The sequence below is a fragment of the Scyliorhinus torazame genome, chromosome 1, assembly GCF_047496885.1.
Source record: "Scyliorhinus torazame isolate Kashiwa2021f chromosome 1, sScyTor2.1, whole genome shotgun sequence".
Lineage (NCBI taxonomy): Eukaryota > Metazoa > Chordata > Chondrichthyes > Carcharhiniformes > Scyliorhinidae > Scyliorhinus > Scyliorhinus torazame.
This window is the reverse complement of record NC_092707.1, coordinates 220,876,706-220,894,607: the sequence shown is the minus strand read 5'-3', so window position 1 is coordinate 220,894,607 and position 17,902 is coordinate 220,876,706. Positions and strand designations below refer to the sequence as shown.

At 48.6% G+C, this 17,902-nt stretch overlaps 1 protein-coding gene across 8 annotated transcripts in view; it reads right to left on the bottom strand.

The window, feature by feature from the left end:
* tmem181 (transmembrane protein 181) overlaps positions 1–17,902 on the bottom strand; it is a 391,617-nt gene that overhangs the window by 335,860 nt on the left and 37,855 nt on the right. For 2 of the 8 annotated variants that reach the window (XM_072502562.1, XM_072502599.1), the window contains exon 1: positions 14,638–14,783. The exons of the other annotated variants lie outside the window; for them this stretch is intronic. In XM_072502562.1, coding sequence (XP_072358663.1) covers positions 14,638–14,645 — 8 coding nt within the window. In that variant the 5' untranslated portion in view covers positions 14,646–14,783. Of the gene's footprint in view, positions 1–14,637; positions 14,784–17,902 lie in introns of those variants that run through there. 8 annotated transcript variants of the gene reach the window in all.

The window sequence follows — 17,902 nt, the reverse complement described above, 5'->3', positions numbered from 1 at the left end:
GCACGGAGAGAGAGGTGTGACTCCAATAAAGTGCACGGAGAGAGACGAGACTCCATTAAAGTGCACGGAGAGAGACGAGACTCCATTCAAGAGCATGGAGAGAGAGGTGTGACTCCATGAAAGAGCACAGAGAGAGAGGAGACTCTATTAAAGAGCGCAGAGAGGGATAAGACTTCATTAAAGAGAGCGGAGAGAGAAACCATACTTCAGCAGAGAGCACAGAGAGACGAGACTTCATGAAAGAGCGCCGAGAGAGACAAAACTCCATGAAAGAGCACAGAGTGAGAGGCATGATTCCATTCTAGAGCGTGGAGAGGCGTGACTCCAAAAAGTGAGGGGATGCCGGTGGTGTTAGTCAATATCTATGCCCCGAACTGGGACGATGTGGAATTTATGAGGCGGGTGCTGGGGAAGATTCCGGACCTGGTCTCTCATCAGCTGATTATGGGGGCTGACTTTAATATGGTCCTGGATCCGAGATTGAACCGGTCGAGCTTGACGTCAGGGAGGGTGTCGGCTACAGCTAAGGTGCTTCGGGGGTTCATGGAACACATGGGGGGGTTGGATGCGTGGCGAGTTGGGAGGCAGAGGGCGAAAGAATTTTCGTTTTACTCCCATGTGTACTCGTGGAGTAACGCCTCTCTCTCCGTTCTCTTTCATGGAGTAACGCCTCTCTCTCCGTTCTCTTTCATGGAGTAACGCCTCTCTCTCCGTTCTCTTTCATGGAGTAACGCCTCTCTCTCTGTTCTCTTTCATGGAGTAACGCCTCTCTCTCCGTTCTCTTTCATGGAGTCTCGTCTCTCTCCGTGCTCTTTGAAGAAGTCTCGTCTTTCTCTCCATGCTCTTTACACATACATATTTGTCCTCCCAAATAGATTTTTTTGTGGTGGATAAGACATTATTGGCAGTGGTGGTGGATGTCGAGTATTCGACAATAGTGGTCGGACCATGCCCCGCACTGGGTGGATTTACGAGTGAGCAAGAGAGAGGGCCAGTGCCCGCAATGGATGCTGGATGTGGGACTGTTAGCAGAGGAAGAGGTGTATGAGCGGGTGAGGAAGGCCATCCAGGGATATGTTGAGATTAATGGGGGAGGTTTCGGCAGGTACAGTTTGGGAGGCACTGAAAGCAGTGGTCATGGAGGAGTTTATTTCAATTCAGGCACACAGGGAGATAGAAAGGCTAGTGGAGGAAATCCTGCAGGTGGTCCTGTCTAAAGCTGGAGGATTACTGGAAGGAGGTTTTTAGGGTAATCTCGAAAGTGGTGCACGTGAAACTGGACCCGGGCCCCCAGGAGGCCATATTCGGGGTGTCGGACCAGCCGGGGTTGGAAACAGGTGCAGAGGCAGATGTTGTAGCCTTCGCCTCATTGATCACCCAAAGGCGGATCCTGATGGTTTGGAGAGCAACTGGCGTGGCGGAGGGACCGGCTGGAATTCTTGACTCTTGAGAAGATTAAGTTTGAACTGAGGGGAAGGATGAGGATGGAGGGGTTCTACAATTCATGGGCGTTATTAATTGTGCACTTTCAAGAATTGGATAACATCGAACATTAGTGGGACGGGGACCGGATGGGGGGGGGCCTGAATGTGTTAATGGTGACTATGGGTGATTCCCGATTCCTTTTTGTTACTTGTTTATGTTAACATGCAGGCAGTTGTTTGGGGGCTGGTGGGAGGATGGGATATGTTGTTGATATGGTGTCATGTGAGAGTATCTTTAAGAAATGGGTGTTTTTATCAAATAGCTGCAGTGGGTGGACCTTTAAGAAATGGGTGTTTATTAGATAGCTGCAGTGATGTCAGAGAGTGGATGGAGCTAGGCTGTCTGTCTGCTTTTACTTTCATTTTGGACTTGCAGGTACAGGATGTGTTTCGTTTCGTTTTAGATTTGGAAAAGCTGCAATCACAGCAAGGGTAAAAAGGGTTCTTTTTTGTCTTATGGATGTTGCAAGGTAAGATTAAGAGTTACTTAGAGAGTACTGTATTCTTTGGGGGATTTATTGGTGTTGATAGTTGTTAGGATGTTTACTGTGGGTTCATAAAGTGTTAACTCGTTTCATAAATAAAGTGTTTTAATTTAAAAGTACTGTAAAGGTCTGTTGCCTCACACCTGTATGGTAAGCCCGTGCGTTCCCAATAACCACAATCTATTAAAGGTTGTGGGTCAGGTGAACTCCATGATACATTTTGGGGTTCTCCAAACCCTGGCTATTAACAATGGAGATTGACATTATATTCGTTACTGCTTATTGTTATTGTTCATGGGTGTAAATTTGGGAGATAATTTGAAAAATGAGAAATAATTTTTTTTTTTTTTAAATAGCAGAGGGCAACGAGACTCCACAAAAGATCACGGAAGGAGACAAGACTCCACTAAAGAGCACGGGGAGAGAGACGAGACTCCACTAAAGAGCACGGGGAGAGAGACGAGACTCCACTAAAGAGCACAGAGGGAGACGAGACTCCATTAAAGAGCGCGGAGAGAGAGAGAGGAGACTCCGCTAAAGAGCAGGGAGAGAGAGACGAGACTCCACTAAAGAGCGCGGAGAGAGACGAGACTCCACTAAAGAGCGCGGAGAGAGACGAGACTCCACTAAAGAGCGCGGAGAGAGACGAGACTCCACTAAAGAGCGCGGAGAGAGACGAGACTCCACTAAAGAGCGCGGAGAGAGACGAGACTCCACTAAAGAGCGCGGAGAGAGACGAGACTCCACTAAAGAGCGCAGAGGGAGACGAGACTCCATTAAAGAGCACGGAGGAAAATGAGACTCCATTAAAGTGCGCTGAGGCAGACCAGACTCCATTAAAGAGCACGGAGGGAGACGAGACTCCATTAAAGAGCACGGAGGGAGACGAGACTCCATTAAAGAGCTCGGAGGGATACGAGACTCCATTAAAGAGCTCGGAGGGATACGAGACTCCATTGAAGAGTGCGGAGAGAGAGAGATGAGACTGCACTGAAGAGCGGGGAGAGTAGACGCCATTAAAGAGCGCGGAGGGAGACGAGACTCCATTGAAGAGCGCGGAGAAAGAGGAGACGTCATTAAAGTGCGTGGAGAGAGACAAGATGCCATTAAGGAGCGCAGAGGGAGACGAGACTCCCTTAAAGAGCACGGAGAGGGAAGTCGAAATCCCCAGCAGGGGAAGAGTTGATGAGGCGGTTTCTGGGAGGGTTGGAGTTCTCGAAGGTTGATGAGGAGCTGGTGGACAGCCTGGGGGCACTAATTGGTCTTGTGGAATTAGTAGAGGGGTTGGAGGCGATGCAATCAGATAAGGCAAGCGACCGGCTGGGTACCCGGTGGAATTTTACAAGAGATACTCAGGGGTGTTGGGACCACTGTTGGTAAGGACTTTCAATGAGGCAAGAGAGTTGGGAGTGCTTCCCTCGTCGTTGTTACAGGCGTCGATCTCCCTAATTTTAAAGCGGGATAAGGACCCGGAAAACTGTGGGATCATACAGGCCGATCGCCCTGTTAAATGTGGATGCCAAAGTATTGGCGAAGATCTTGGCCACAAGGATCGAGACTGCATTCCAGGGGTCATAGGGGAGGACCAGACGGGGTTCATTCAGGGGCGGCATTTGGCGACCAACATTAGGAGGCTGCTTAATACAATTATAATGCCCCCAGAAGGTGAGAGATTGAGGTGGTGCTGGCCATGAACCCAGAGAAGGCCTTTGATTGGTGGACTGGGAATATTTATGGGAGGTCTCGGGGCGGTTTGGGTTTGGGCAGAGCTTTGTGGACTGTGTCCGGTTGCTACACCAGGCACTGGTGGTGAGTGTGCGGACGAATCGGGTGAGATCAGACTATTCCAGGTTACACCGGGAGACGAGGCAGGGATGTCCACTTTCTCCACTGTTATTTGCCTTAACTATAGAGGCGCCAGCATTGGCATTGAGATCGCCGAAGGTCTGGCTGGGGCTAGTACAGGGGGGGCGGGGAGCACAGGGTCTCGTTCTACGCAGCCGATCTACTTCTGTACATAACAGACCCATTTGGGGGGGGGGGGGGGGGGTGATTGAAGGGATTATGGGGATATTAGAGGAATTCGGCCGCTTTTCGGGATACAAATTGAATATGGATAGGAGTGAGGTCTTTGCGATCCAGGCGAGGGGGCAGGAGAAGAGATTGTGTGAGATGCCATTCAAGATGGTGGGAGGGAGTTTTCGATATTTGGGTATCCAGGTGGCGCGGGAATGGGGGCAGCTGCATAAACTGAATTTGGGTAAGTTGGTAGATCAAATGAAGGGGGACTTTCTGAGGTGGGACACGCTCCCTTGTCATTGGCGAGGCGGGCAGTTAAAGTGACGGTCCTCCCGAGGTTTTTGTTTGTTTATCAGAGCCTTCCAATTTTTATCCCCAAGGCGTTCCTCAAAACGGGGAATGCAGTGATCTTGGGATTTGTTTGGGCAGGTAAAACCCCACGCGTGAAGAAGGTGCTGCTGGAACAGGGGGCTGGCTCTTCCAAATGTCATTAGTTACTACTGGGTGGAGAATATGGCGATGGTCAGGAAGTGGGTCTTGGGGAGGGGTCGATATGGGAGCAGATGGAGGCAGCATCATGTAAGGACACGAGTTTGGGGGTATTGTTAACGGCACCTCTGATGTTCTCGCCGGCTCGGTATTCCACAAGCCCAAGCCCAGTAGCAGTGGCTGCCCTGAGGATGTGGTGACAGTGGAGGCAGCACAATGAGGTTAGAGGGGATGCCGATATGTGATAACCACCGGTTCGCTCCAGGGAGGGGCTGGACGGGGGGGTTCGGAGATGGCAGCGGGCAGGGATCAAGAGATTTGGGGATCTCTTTATTGAAGAGGGTTTCCCAAGTCTGTAGGAGGAGTTTAAGTTGCCAGGGAGGAATGGGTTCTGGTATCTGCTGGTGAGGAATTTTGTGCGGAGGCAGATTTCGACCTTCCCGCACCTGCCGCACCGGAGACTGCAAGATAAAATGGTGTCGAGAACAGGAGTAGGAGAGGGCAAGGTCTCAGAGATCTATAAGGAGCTGATGGAGTGCGAGGCAGCCCCAAGAAGAGAAAGTGCGAAGAGCTGGGTGGGGAGTTGGAGGTCGGATTATGGTAGAAGGCCCTGAGGAGTGTTAACGCATCGTCGTCATGCGCCAGGCTCAGCCTGATACAGTTTAAGGTGGTCCACAATGCACATATGATTGTGGCCCGGATGAGCAGGTTCTCTTGAGGAGGTTAGGTGTGGGCGCTGTGCGGTGTCCTGCGAACCATGTCCATATGTTTTGGGCATGTCCCAGGCTGAGGGGTTTCTGGCAGAGGTTTGCTGATGTCACGTCAGAGATCTTACAAGTGAGGGTGGTGCCGAGTCCAGAGGCAGCGATATTTGGTGTGTCGGAAGACCCGGGAGCCCAGGGGGTGAGAGAGGCCGATGTCCTAGCCTTTGCCTCCCGGGTGGCCCGGAGACGGATCTTACTAGGTTGGAGGGACTCAGAGCACACAAAGCCGGGGATGTGGATTAACAACATGGCGGGGTTTCTCAGACTCGTAAAAATTAAATTCGCATTGAGGGGATTGCTGCAGGGGTTTGCTCGGAAGTGGCAGCCGTTCATTGACTTCTTTGAGAAAAATTAAGCTGTCATTGGGGGCGGAGGCATGGGAGAGACCAGTAAGGGAAGGAGAACCAACGGAAGGGTGGCACTGTTGTGTAAGCCATGTTGGCTGGGGTTTGTGCTCAGGGGGCTTGTTGGATATATTGTTGTGTTTTTGTTTTTGTTGAAATTTGATGTTGAAAATTGTTAAAATTATAAATGCCTCAATTTAAATATTTTGCTAAAAAAAGGTGGAAATTATCGCCTTTAAAACACGTAGATACAGGTAAGGGAGAGCAGCTAGGCAGCAGTTGGTCGACTCCATACTGGAGGTAGACCGTAAATACACCCCGACCATGGAGCTCCTGGCAGAGAGGAAAAAGCTACAAATGGACTTTGACCTGCTCACCACGACAAAAGCAGTACACCAACTCCGCCAGGCACGGGGGACCATATACGAATACGGAGACAAAGCCAGCCACCTGCTGGCACACCAGTTGAGGAAGCAGGCAGCCACTAGGGAGATTGCGCAAATTGGAGTCAGCAGAGGCACATTAGAAACTGACCCAGACTAGGTCAACAAAACCTTCGAGGACTTTTACGAGGGGCTGTACACCTCGAAGCCCCCAGCAGGGGACTCGGGGATGAAACAGTTCCTCGATGGACGGGGCATGCCAGTCATAGGGGAAGACAAGAAACGGGGCCTGTAAGCACTGCTAGAACTGGGAGTGATCATGGTGAGTATCAGCTCCATGCCCGCCGGACTTCTACCAAGCATTTGCGAAGGCACTGGCCCTGCCCCTGTGGAAGATGTTCACAGACTTGCTGGCAAGGGGCACACTGTCACTTACACGAGCAGAAGCAGCAGAAGCCTCAAACTCATTTAATACCTAATGTCATGTGAGGGTACCTTTAAGACATGGATGTTTAAGCAATGTACCTTTAAGAACACAGTGATGTCATAGAGTGGGTGGAGCCCAGCTCAGGTCAGCCATTTTGCAGTTTGATTTTTAGTTTCAGTTTAAAAGTGCCTGGCTGTTTTGCTGTGAGCTGATTAAAAGGAGAAAGTGTTGCTAACTTTTGGTTGGTTCAATTGGCTGTTTTATACCTTTGCTCTAGAGTCGCCAGGTATCTTTATGATACCGCCACGAGGTTCAAGTTCAAGTAATGATCAATAACTCAACACACCAATTAGTAAGATTCAAATCAAAACACATTTATTATACACAGTAAATCACTACTGATGCATAAACTCTATTTTCTAGGCTATTCCTATCACTAAAAGGCCTATACTTGGCTTTGGACTGGCCCACCAGGTCAGGGGAACAAATGGCCTTTCGTTCAGGTCCTGAGTCTGCAGGATTCAAAAGCTGATATGGACTGGTAGCTAGGAGCGCCTATCTCGTAGCGAGCGTTGACTTGAGACTTACTTGCTTGGCGGCAGCTGAGACAGGTCACTCTCACGGGTTGATTCAAGTTGCTGAGTGACACTGCCAAAGAAGAACGATTTGAACTTGGGGGCTTTACTTTATAGTCCCATGGGGATTCCCGCCCTTCGGGGCGGACCCCGTACCTGGATCCAAGTGATTGGACCACTTTCCGATCACTTGGATCGATTTCTCCAATGCTGGAGCGGTTCCCTGATCGCTAGGCGGTCCCTAAATGTTCGTTGGCCTTCCTTTCTCATGGCTCCTGCTGGCGCCAAGGAGTCTGGCTTGGCTTTATTCACCTTAACTGTTGACATTGTGCCTGGGAATCGCACATTACTATGTAGATGGCTGCTGCATTACTATGCAGATGGCTGCTGGTTTCAGTGCTGGTTCCTTACAGGTTTCAATACACATGATTTCTGTATTTGCTAGTCTTTGCCTGTGTTGGCTGAATTTCGCTTCAGCCTTTGCGGTTCTCCATTTTAAGTCAGGAAGTGGCCAACTCAGGCGGCTACAAAAGCCAGTTTGAGACAGCAGCTTGAGAAGTTCTGGTTTGCTGTGAGTTGCTTGAAGGGAGAAAGCCAGTTGGAAAAAGCAGTTTGTGTGTGTCTGTGGGTTTCCAGAGAGCTGCATGGTAAATTGAACACCGAGATGTTATAGCTCCCCCCAAACCCTGCGCTTACAAAGTAACTTTCCAGCAGGCGCCAGCCACTTCAGCTCTTTGAGCCTGTTTCAGTCTTCAGTTCGATCTGGCTGTATCTTAACTCCCATTCATCCGCCGTAGTTCAATGTCCCTCAATAACTTTTACTTAACAATAATCTTGCTGATCATCATTTTGTAATTTTCAGTTGCCCTCTAACCTCGACAGCCTTTTGGGGCAAGAAATTGCCAGATTCCTCCAACTTATTTGGTGTGAAGAAGTGCCTCTAATTTTAAGGTTATGTTAAAGGCAATATATAAATGTACGGCATTATTTTATGACCCCTGTGTAAAGGCACGTAGTTCTGGAGGAGGAAAGCATGGACGTTGCCATGCAGCACGGTAGCATTGTGGATAGCACAATTGCTTCACAGCTCCAGGGTCCCAGGTTCGATTCCGGCTTGGGTCACTGTCTGTGCGGAATCTGCACATCCTCCCAGTGTCTGCGTGGGTTTCCTCCGGGTGCTCCGGTTTCCTCCCACAGTCCAAAGATGTGCAGGTTAGGTGGATTGGCCATGATAAATTGCCCTTAGTGTCCAAAATTTCCCTTAGTGTTGGGTGGGGCTACTGGGTTATGGGGATAGGGTGGAGGTGTTGACCTTGGGGAAGGTGCTCCTCCAAGAGCCGGTGCAGACTTGATGGGCCGAATGGCCTCCTTCTGCACTGTAAATTCTATGATATGAAGAAAGCAAGGTGCTGGAGCTTAAGTCACCCAAGCTAATATATCTCAGCCATTCCACTGAAAATATATATATCCTTTAACCTGATGTGATATTGTTTAAAGGTGTTAAGTCTCTTGGAAGTTTGAAGGAACATTTTAAGGAATTATTTACTGGTGCAATATTTTCGGAGTTATCTTTGAAGTAAGGGGTGTTAAGAGATCCAATGGTTATTTAAGGTGTTAAGTTGAGTTCATGGAATAAACAGTGTTTTGTGTTTAAAAACCCACGTGTCCATAATTGTAATCCCGCACCTAGGGAAAAGCCGTGTGCTGGGAAAAGCAACAAATCCATTAAAGGGAGGGGTTTGTTGAACTCCATGATACATTTTGGGGTTCTGAAAATGCCTCGCCCATAATACTAAGAAAGACAAAGACCCAACAGAGTGTGGTTCATACAGACCCATCTCATGACAAAACGTAGACTCTAAAATATTGGCCAAGATCCTAGCCAGAAGACTGGAGAGCTGCATACCAGAGGTGGTCGCAGAGGATCAAACCGGCTTTGTCAAAGATAGACAGCTTATATAGAACATCAGGTGCCTGCTGAATGTGATCATGACCCCATCTGGGGAGAGGACACTTGAGGTGATGGTCTCCCTGGATGCAAAAAAAGCCTTTGACAGAGTCGAGTGGAAGTACCTTATCGAGGTACTTCCCTCGGCAAGCGCCCGGACTAATACCCAGTAATTCCAGCTTCACAGGGGCACCAGGCAGGGATGCCCGTTGTCCCCGCTGCTGTTCGCCCTAGCAATCGAACCATTAGCGATCACACTCAGACCAGCAAAGAACTGGAGGGGGACCCAAAGAGGAGGGAGAGAGCACAGAGTCTCACTCAATGCAGATGACCTGCTCCTCTACATCTCGGACCCACAAAGCAGCATGGAAGGTATCATCGCGTTCCTGAAAGAGTTTGGCGCCTTCTCGGGCTATAAACACAACACGAGCAAAAGCGAGATCTTCCCGGTGAACCCGCAAGGGGGAGGGACAGCACTGGTGGGAGTGCCGTTTAAACAGGCCCAGCACAAATTCCGCTACCTGGGGATCCAAATCACTCATGACTGGACGGGGATCCACAAATGGGAACCTGACCAGTCTGACAGAGGAAGTAAAAAAGTACCTGCAGAGGTAGAACACACTCCCACTCTCCCTGGCAGGGAGAGTCCAGATGATCAAAATGAACATACTGCCCAGGTACCTCTTCCAACTTAGATCCATCCCGATCCACATCCCCAAGGCCTTTTTCAACACACTGGAGAAATTAGACGCCGGAAAGAGTGAAGGGATGGATAAAGAAGTCAGGAGCTGAGTGACTGCGCGTGGAGGAGGCCTCCTGCAAGGGGACCTCGCTCCGGGCCCTCGCCATGGCGGCACTCCCAACCCCGCCCAAGAAACAATCCAGCAGCCCAGTGGTGGTAGCCACCCTCCAGACCTGGAGCCTACTATGGCAGGAATTCGGACTGACTGAAATGTCCGACAAAGCCCTCAACTGCAATAACCACAGGTTCACGCCAGCGCTCACTGATGCTAACTTTAAAAGGTGGGGACAGGACGGGAGGACACCGACAGTCAGGAACCTGTACATTGACGGTAGGATCACAACACGGGACGAACTGTCGGAGTGATTCTAACTAGCAAAGGACAACAAACTCAGATACCTGCAGCTTAAAAACCTAAGGAAGGAGACAAGGATGTACCCGTGACCACCGCCACTAGAAGAACTACTGGACGCAGACATCCTAGGCAGAGGGAACTGTAGCGGCATGTACGAACGACTGCTGGAGAGGGCCAACACCGAACTGGACACAAGGAGGAAATGGAAGAGAGACTTGGGGATTGAAATAAGGTGGGGTCTCTGGAGTGAAGCACTACATAGGGTTAACTCTACCTCCACGTGCACAAGACTCAGCCTAACGCAACTAAAAATGGTAAATAGAGCCCACTAAACAAGAACCCGGATGAGTAGGTTCTTCCTGGAGGTGGAGGACAGATGTGAACGGTGCCAAGGAGGCCCACCAACCATGCCCACATGTTCTGGTCCAGATTCTGGACAATCTGCTTCGAGGCAATGTCCAAAGTGGTGAGGATGAGGGTGGAGCCATGCCCGAAAGTGGCAGTTTTCGGGGTATTAGATCAGCCAGATTTCTTCATGGGGAGGAGGGCTGGCGCCCTTGCCTATGCCTGATCGCCAGACATAGAATCCTGCTCGGCTGGCGGTCAGCAGCACCACCTAAAGCTGCAGACTGACTGTCAGACCTATCGGAATTTCTCCAAATGGAGAAAATCAAATTCGACACTGGAGGGTCAGAAGATGGCCTCTGTCATGTGACATTTAAGAAATGGGTGTTTATAAATGGGTGTGTACATAAGTATCTGTAGTGAGAGTACCTTTGAGAAATGGACGTTTATTACTGCAGTGATGTCAGAGAGTGGGTGGCGCTGGGCTGTCTGTCAGCTTTTTACTTTTGTTTTAGGCTGTTTGCTGCAGGGTGTGTTTTAGTTTCGTTTTCAGAGCTGGATAGCTGCAGTCACAGCGAGAAGGTGTATTTGAGTCTCTCTCTGCAATCTAAAGAGTGTAAATCGAGCCTTTGGTGATTTAAAACAAATAACTGCTCTCAGTAGTAACTTTAACCTGATGTGCTTCTGCTGAAAGTTTTTTTTTTTAATAAAGTCTTCTGGATGTAAAAAGGACAGCTTAAGAATTACTTAGTGTTGTATTCTTTGGGGGTTTTATTTGTTTAATGGTTGCTAAGATGTTCACGGTATGTTTTAAAAAGGTGAACTTGAGTTCATAGAATAAAAATTGTTTTGCTTTAAAAAATACTTTTCCATTTCTGCTGTACCATATCTGTAGAGTGGGCCGTGTGCTCCCCATACCACAATCTATTAAAGGTTGTGGGTCAGGTGAACTCCATGATACACATTGGGGTTCTCTAAACTCTGGCCCATAACAAATTGTGTGTTGTGGACAATGGCTCTTTCAGAGGCTCTGAAGTTTTTGGGGGTGGAGACGGTCACACGCAGTACCTTACGGACAGAGACTAAAAGCAGACTGTTAGATTTGGCAAAAAATATTGCAGTTAACATTACCTGGCAAAATGCGAAAAGATGAGGTAATTATGGCTGTGGCTAAGCATTTAAAGTTGCTTGAGATACAGATTGACTCATTGGAAATGGCAAAAATTCAGTTACAAATTAAACAAATGGAACATGAGAAAGAATTAAAGCAGCTTGAATACGAAAGAGAGAGAGAAGAAAAAGAAAGAGAAAGATAGAGAGAGAAAAAAGAGAGAGAAGCACAAAGGGACTTCGGAACCCTAATTTAGGATTCCCTTGAGGTTAACATGCAGGTTCAATTGGCAGTAAGGAAGGCAAATGCAATGTTAGCATTCATGACGAGAGGGCTGGACTACACAAGCATGAATGTACTGCTGAGACTGTTGAAAGCTCTGGTCAGACCCCATTTGGAATACTGTGAATAGTTTTCGGCCCCATATCCAAGGAAGGATGTGCTCTCCTTGGAACATGAAAGAGATTAATATTTGTAGAGAAATGATGCTGGGGAAATTGATGGGATTGAAGGCTAATAAATCCCCAGGGCCTGAGAATCTAATCCCAGGATACTTAAGGAAGTGGCTCTAGAAATAGTGGATGCATTGGTGGTCACTTTCAGGATTCTACAGACTCTGGAACAGCTCCTGCAGGTTGGAGGGTAGCAAATGTAACTCCATTATTTAAAAAGGGAGGAAGTGAGAAAAAAGGGAATTTTAGACCAGTAAGCCTGGCGTCAATAGTGGGGAAAATTCTAGAATCCATTTTCAAAGATTTTATAGCAGAGCACTTAGGAAACAGTGGCAGGATCAGAGTCAGCATGGATTTACGATGCGGAACCATGCTTGTCAAATCTACTAGAATTCTGCGAGGATGGGGTTGGTTTAGCACAGTGGGCTAAATAGTTGGCTTGTAATGCAGAACAAGGCAGCAGCGCGGGTTCAATTCCCGTATCAGCCTCTCCGAACAGGCGCCAGAATGTGGCGACTAGGGGCTTTTCGCAGTAACTTCATTGAAGCCTACTTGTGACAATAAGCGATTATTATTATAGGATGCAAGTAATAGAGGTGATGAAGGGGAGCCAATGGATCTGGTATTTGGACTTTCAGAAGGCTTTTGACAAAGTCCCACATAAGAGATTAGTGTGTAAAATTAAAGCACATGGGATTAGGGCAGTGTATTGAGATGGATAGAAAGCTGGTTAGCAGACAGGAAACTAAGAGTAGGAACTAACTAATCCGTTTCAACTTGGAAGCAGTGATTAGTGGGGTACCGCAGGGATCAGTGCTGGGACACCGCTATTCACAATATATATTAATGATTTTGATGAGGGATCAAAATATTAAATCTCCAAATTTGCAGATGGCACCAAGTTGGTTACGGAATGTGAGCTGTGAGGAGGATGCAGAGATCTTTCAGTGTGATTTGGACAAGTTGAGTGAGTGGGCAAATGAATGGCAGATGTAGTATAATTTGGAGCAATGCGAGGTTATCCACTTCGGTAGCAAAAACGAGAAGGAAGACTATTGTTTGAATGGCCATAAAGTAGGAGAGGGGAATGTGCAACAAGACCTGGGTGCCCTCGTACACTAGTCACTGAAGGTAAACATGCAGGTACAGCAGGCAGTAAAGGCAAATGGTATGTTGGCCTTCGTAGCGAGGGTTTGAGTACAGGAGCAGGGATGTCTTGCTGTAATCATCCAGTAAGAAGTCTTACAACACCAGGTTAAATTCCAACTGTTTTTTTTTTTTTATAAATCGCTAGCTTTCGGAGTGCAGCTCCTTCCTCCGACCGTTGGAAGGAGCTGCGCTCAGAAAGCTAGTGATTCGAAACAAACCTGTTGGATTTAACCTGGTGTTGTAAGACCCCTTACACTGCCCACCCCAGTCCAACGCCAGCATCTCCACATCGTAATTATTCAGGACCTTGGTGAGGCCACACCTGGAATAGTGTATGTAGTTTTGATCTCCTTATCCAAGGAAAGATGTTCTTACCCTAGAGGGAGTGCAGCGAAAGTTTACCAGGCTGATTCCTGGGATGGCAGTACTGACATAGGAGGAGAGATTGAATCAGCTAGGATTGAATTTGCTGGAGTTCAGAAGAATGAGGGAGGGAGGGGTCTCATTGAAACCTATAAAGTTCTAACAAGTCTCGACAGGGTCGATGCAGGAAGGATGTTCCCGATGTTCGGGGTGTCCAGAACTTGGGGTCACAGTTTTAGGCTACGTCATAGACCATTTAGGGCAGAGATGAGAAATGTTTTCACCCAGAGTGGTGGGCCTATGGAATTTGTTACCAGATGATGTAGTTGAGGCCAAAACATTGCATGTTTTCAAGAAGCAGGTCGATATAGTATTTAGGGAGAAGGGGACCAAAGGATTTGGGGTGAAAGCGGGATTAGGCTATTGAGTTAGATCATCGGAGCAGACTCAAAGGGCCAAATAGCCTCCTCCTATTTCCTATGTTTCTAATGCAGCTTGGCAGGAAAGTTCACATAAGTTCAATTTGTAGTGACTTAGGAGTTCGCATTAAAAGTTTTATTTTTGCTGTAAAGTTTTCTTTCATTGATAATTCTTTTATCATACATTAACATTCCATGAGCTCGCCAAAATTGAATTACCCCATGGATGGTGGTAACTCCTCCCATTCATCCAGCTGTTTATTGCACAGCAGGATCGACAATCGTCTTAACGATAGAGAAGGACCTGCTCGAAATTTCACGATGCGAGACAAATACTGAGCAGAATGTGTGTCACAATTGAGAACATGATAACCGGATCTCCGAATGCCCCAATTGTGGTCACAAACTAAATTATCAGTTGTCACCGCTACAGTTCCACCTTGAAATCCACTTTAAGTGTAGGACTTCCGCGTACCAATCCCAAAGTTAGTTTTTATTAGTTAGTGGCCTTTGTCCTACACTAGAAGTTAGATATTCCGCATTTAGCTTTTCCACACCTGGCTCATCTTTCCGGGTTGCAAAACTGAGAACTCCAATTGATTAAATTCCCCAAATTTCCCCCAAGGTCCTCAGATGCGCTCTTCACAGGTGTGTAGGCCCTGCTCCGCCAGGGATCTAGCAGCCACTTGTCCCGGAGCTAGAGCAGGGACGCCGGAATGGGAACCGTCTCGCTCCCCGCCCTTCCCCAAAACGTGAAAGGCGACCTTTGGAAGCAACACTTACAGCTCCATGATGCCGAACGCTGCCTGCCGATGTTCTCCTCTCGTCACTCAGACAGCCAGCTCGCAACAGCCGCGCACGCGCAGTCGCCCGGCGCGGCCCTGCTCTCCGCGGCCGCCAACTTTACTGGCGGGTTTCTGCAACTCATCTCTTTGTCTTGTCGGAAGGATTTTACAGACTTATCCTTGAAATTAGTGGTATTCTTGCAACTAATGAATCATAGACATTTACCGTACAGCGGAAAGCCTATGCAATCACGAGGGCATTATTAAACTGGATCTCACACTTTCTCACCAATAGAGAGACAATGTAATGCGGGGCGGGGGAATGATCCGGAATGCCCCAAGGAACTGTGTTGAAACCTTCACTCTTCTTGTCAGACGTAAGTTTTTTTTAAAAAATCAAGTTCAATAAAAACAGTGTAACTATTTGCAGATTACGCTGCAGGAAAATCTCCAGATCATATCAATCCACTGCAAGATGATCTTCTGGAATTGCGGGGAAGGGACCAATGGGAGATGGCATTCAATGCCAAAACTGCTAAGTCATGTGCATCACCAACAAAAATGTTCTTCCAACTTCCGGTGGCAGCCATGGAGTGAGTCGTCGCACACGGGGTAGCTCGGGCTCGAAGTCTTTGGTTGGAGCTCGTTTTACCTGAAAGTGGGGTAATTTCAGCAGGAGAGTGTAGCAGAAGGCGTGGAGGAGAAGTCCACGTGAGTGACATGTCTGCTGGTTATCAGACAGGGCAAAAAACAGTTAAGGACCTGGCCAGGGAACTGGAAGAGACCTGTGGTGTAGCAACAATTGTGAAGATGGCACAGGGGAAGGTCATCAGAAGTGGGAAAGACCCAGGTGAAGCAATTTATGCCGTTTATCAGAGAAGAGTTCCACCAGCAAAAAAAGGAGATGCAGTAGGACTGATCGAAGGCCACCCCGAAATGATCGATGGAGCGAATGCAGAAATGCCTCGAGACACCGGGATCACAGATACGAGAGATGAAGAAAGTGGTGTCCGATCATAGTGATCGGGTGGTGCCGTTGGCGGAGTAGGTAGGAGGGGCTTTCGGGCAGGAGCTGCCACAATAGCAGGTAATGTTGGTGAACGGAAGTGAGGTGGGGGAGGTGGCCTCAGGGGATGGCCGGGAGGGGGAGAGGGTTATGTGGCGTGGCAGAGTTGGAGACTGAGCGTGGTCATGGTGGAGAAGGGGGCCATCTTGAATGGGTCCGGTTCAGGACCAAACCGAAAGAGGTAGAGTCGGAAGGGGATGATGGCAGACGGTAGAAGGGAGTGGAGGCATTAGCCTCTGGTAAGAGTCATAACATGAAATGTCTGGGAACTGAACGACTTGGTTAAGAGGTCTTGGGTCTTCGCGTACCTGAGGAGTCTGAAGTCTGGGGTGGTCTTTCTGCAGGAGACGCATCTCCGGGTGAAGGATCAGGTCAGGTTGAGTAAGGGATGGGTGGGACTGGTATTTCACTCGGGGTTTGACTCAAAGTAGGGGCGGGCTATCCTGATGAGCAAAAGGATGGGGTTTGTAGAGGTAAAAAGTGTGGGTCCTGGGGGAAAATATGTGATAGTAAGTGGGGCACTAGAGGGGACGCCAGTGGTGCTAGTGAATGTATTTGCACCGAATTGGGACGATGTGGGGTTTGTGAAGGGGTTGCTGGAAGTGATCCCGGACCTGGATACGCACCAGTTGATAATGGGGGGGGTGATTTCAACTGTGTGTTTAAATCAAGAGTGGATGGGTCTGGGCAGCACGGTGGCGCAGTGGTTAGCATTGCTGCCTCACGGCACCGAGTTCCCAGGTTCGATCCCGGCTTTGGGTCACTGTCCGTGTGGAGTTTGCACATTCTCCCCGTGTTTGCGTGGGTTTTGCCCCCACAACCCCAAAGATGTGCAGGGTAGGTGGATTGGCCACGCTAAATTGCCCCTTAATTGGAAAAAATGAATTGGGCACTCTAAAAAAAATTTTTTAAAGAGTGGATAGGTCGAGCCCTAAGTCCTGAGGTTGAGAATGGCAAAGGAGCTGGGAGGGTTTATGGAACGCATGGGAATGGTAGACCCGTGAAGGTTTAGGAGCCCGGGGGGGGGGGATGTTAGACGTTTAGCTGCTGTTGTATAAAGAGTCAACGGTTCTGTTCCTTTTCACAAACACCTTTATTTTACTTTAACAGACTCTGCACAAAACTCTATCATTACATTACCTGACACACAGTCCACCTGAAGCCTCTTTACATATCAATGTCAATTATTGGATACTTAACATAAATGAGACAACTAATTGGAATGTCTCTTAACCCATTATTTAACATGGGAGGGAGTAGTCCTTCTTCTCGTATATGTGCAAGGTATACTCCAGAATTGATTTTTTTTTCTCTGGTGAGTCGAGCAGTGTTGGTAGGGGCGGGGTATGTGGGAATCGTGATCTCAGAGCATGCACCGCACTGGCTGGAGGTCAGGCTTTGAGGCAGGAGCAGAGGTCTGGATGGAGGCTGGATTCGGGGCTTTTGGCGGATAAGGGGTTCTGTGAGATGGGTGCAATCAGAGATTAAGTGGAGTTGAATCAGAATGGGGAGGTATGGGTTCGGGGGGAAGTTATCTTGTTCAAGGTGCATGGGGACAGGAAGAATATGGACAGTTGACGGATGTTGGACTAGATAATCGAGGTGGACCGGAAATATTCGAGAGCTCCCACCAAGGAGGGACAAAGGTCTAGGGGCGGTTTGACAGGCTGACGACAGGGAAGGCAGTGAGGCGGTTGCGGAGAGCGAGTGGGGTGCAATATGAGTATGGAGAGAAGGTGAGCCGCATGCTGGTCAGCCAGCTGTGGAGACAGGCCGCATCTCGAGAAATTCTGTGGGGGAGGACCGGGAAGGGGCACATAGTGTCGGAGTCGGGGACGATCGGTGAGGCATTAAGGGAGTATTATGCGAAACTGTACAGGGCCAAGCCAGGGGGAGATGTGGGGTGTTTTTTGGAGTTCCCAAAGGCTGGATGAAGGGAGGAAGCAGGCGCGGGAAGAGCTGTTAGGGCTGAGGCTGGTGATGGATAGCATAAAGGGAATGAAGTTGGGGAAGGCCCCGGAGCCAGACGGCTACCGGTGGAGTTCTATAAGGAGTTTGAGACAGAATTTGCACCACATTTGCTGGGGATCTTTAGCGAGGCAATGGAAAAGGGGGAGCTGCCGGAGACATTGACACAGGCTTTAATTACGCTAATCCCGAAGAAGGGGAGGCCCTGCTAAAGGTGGGTCATATCGGC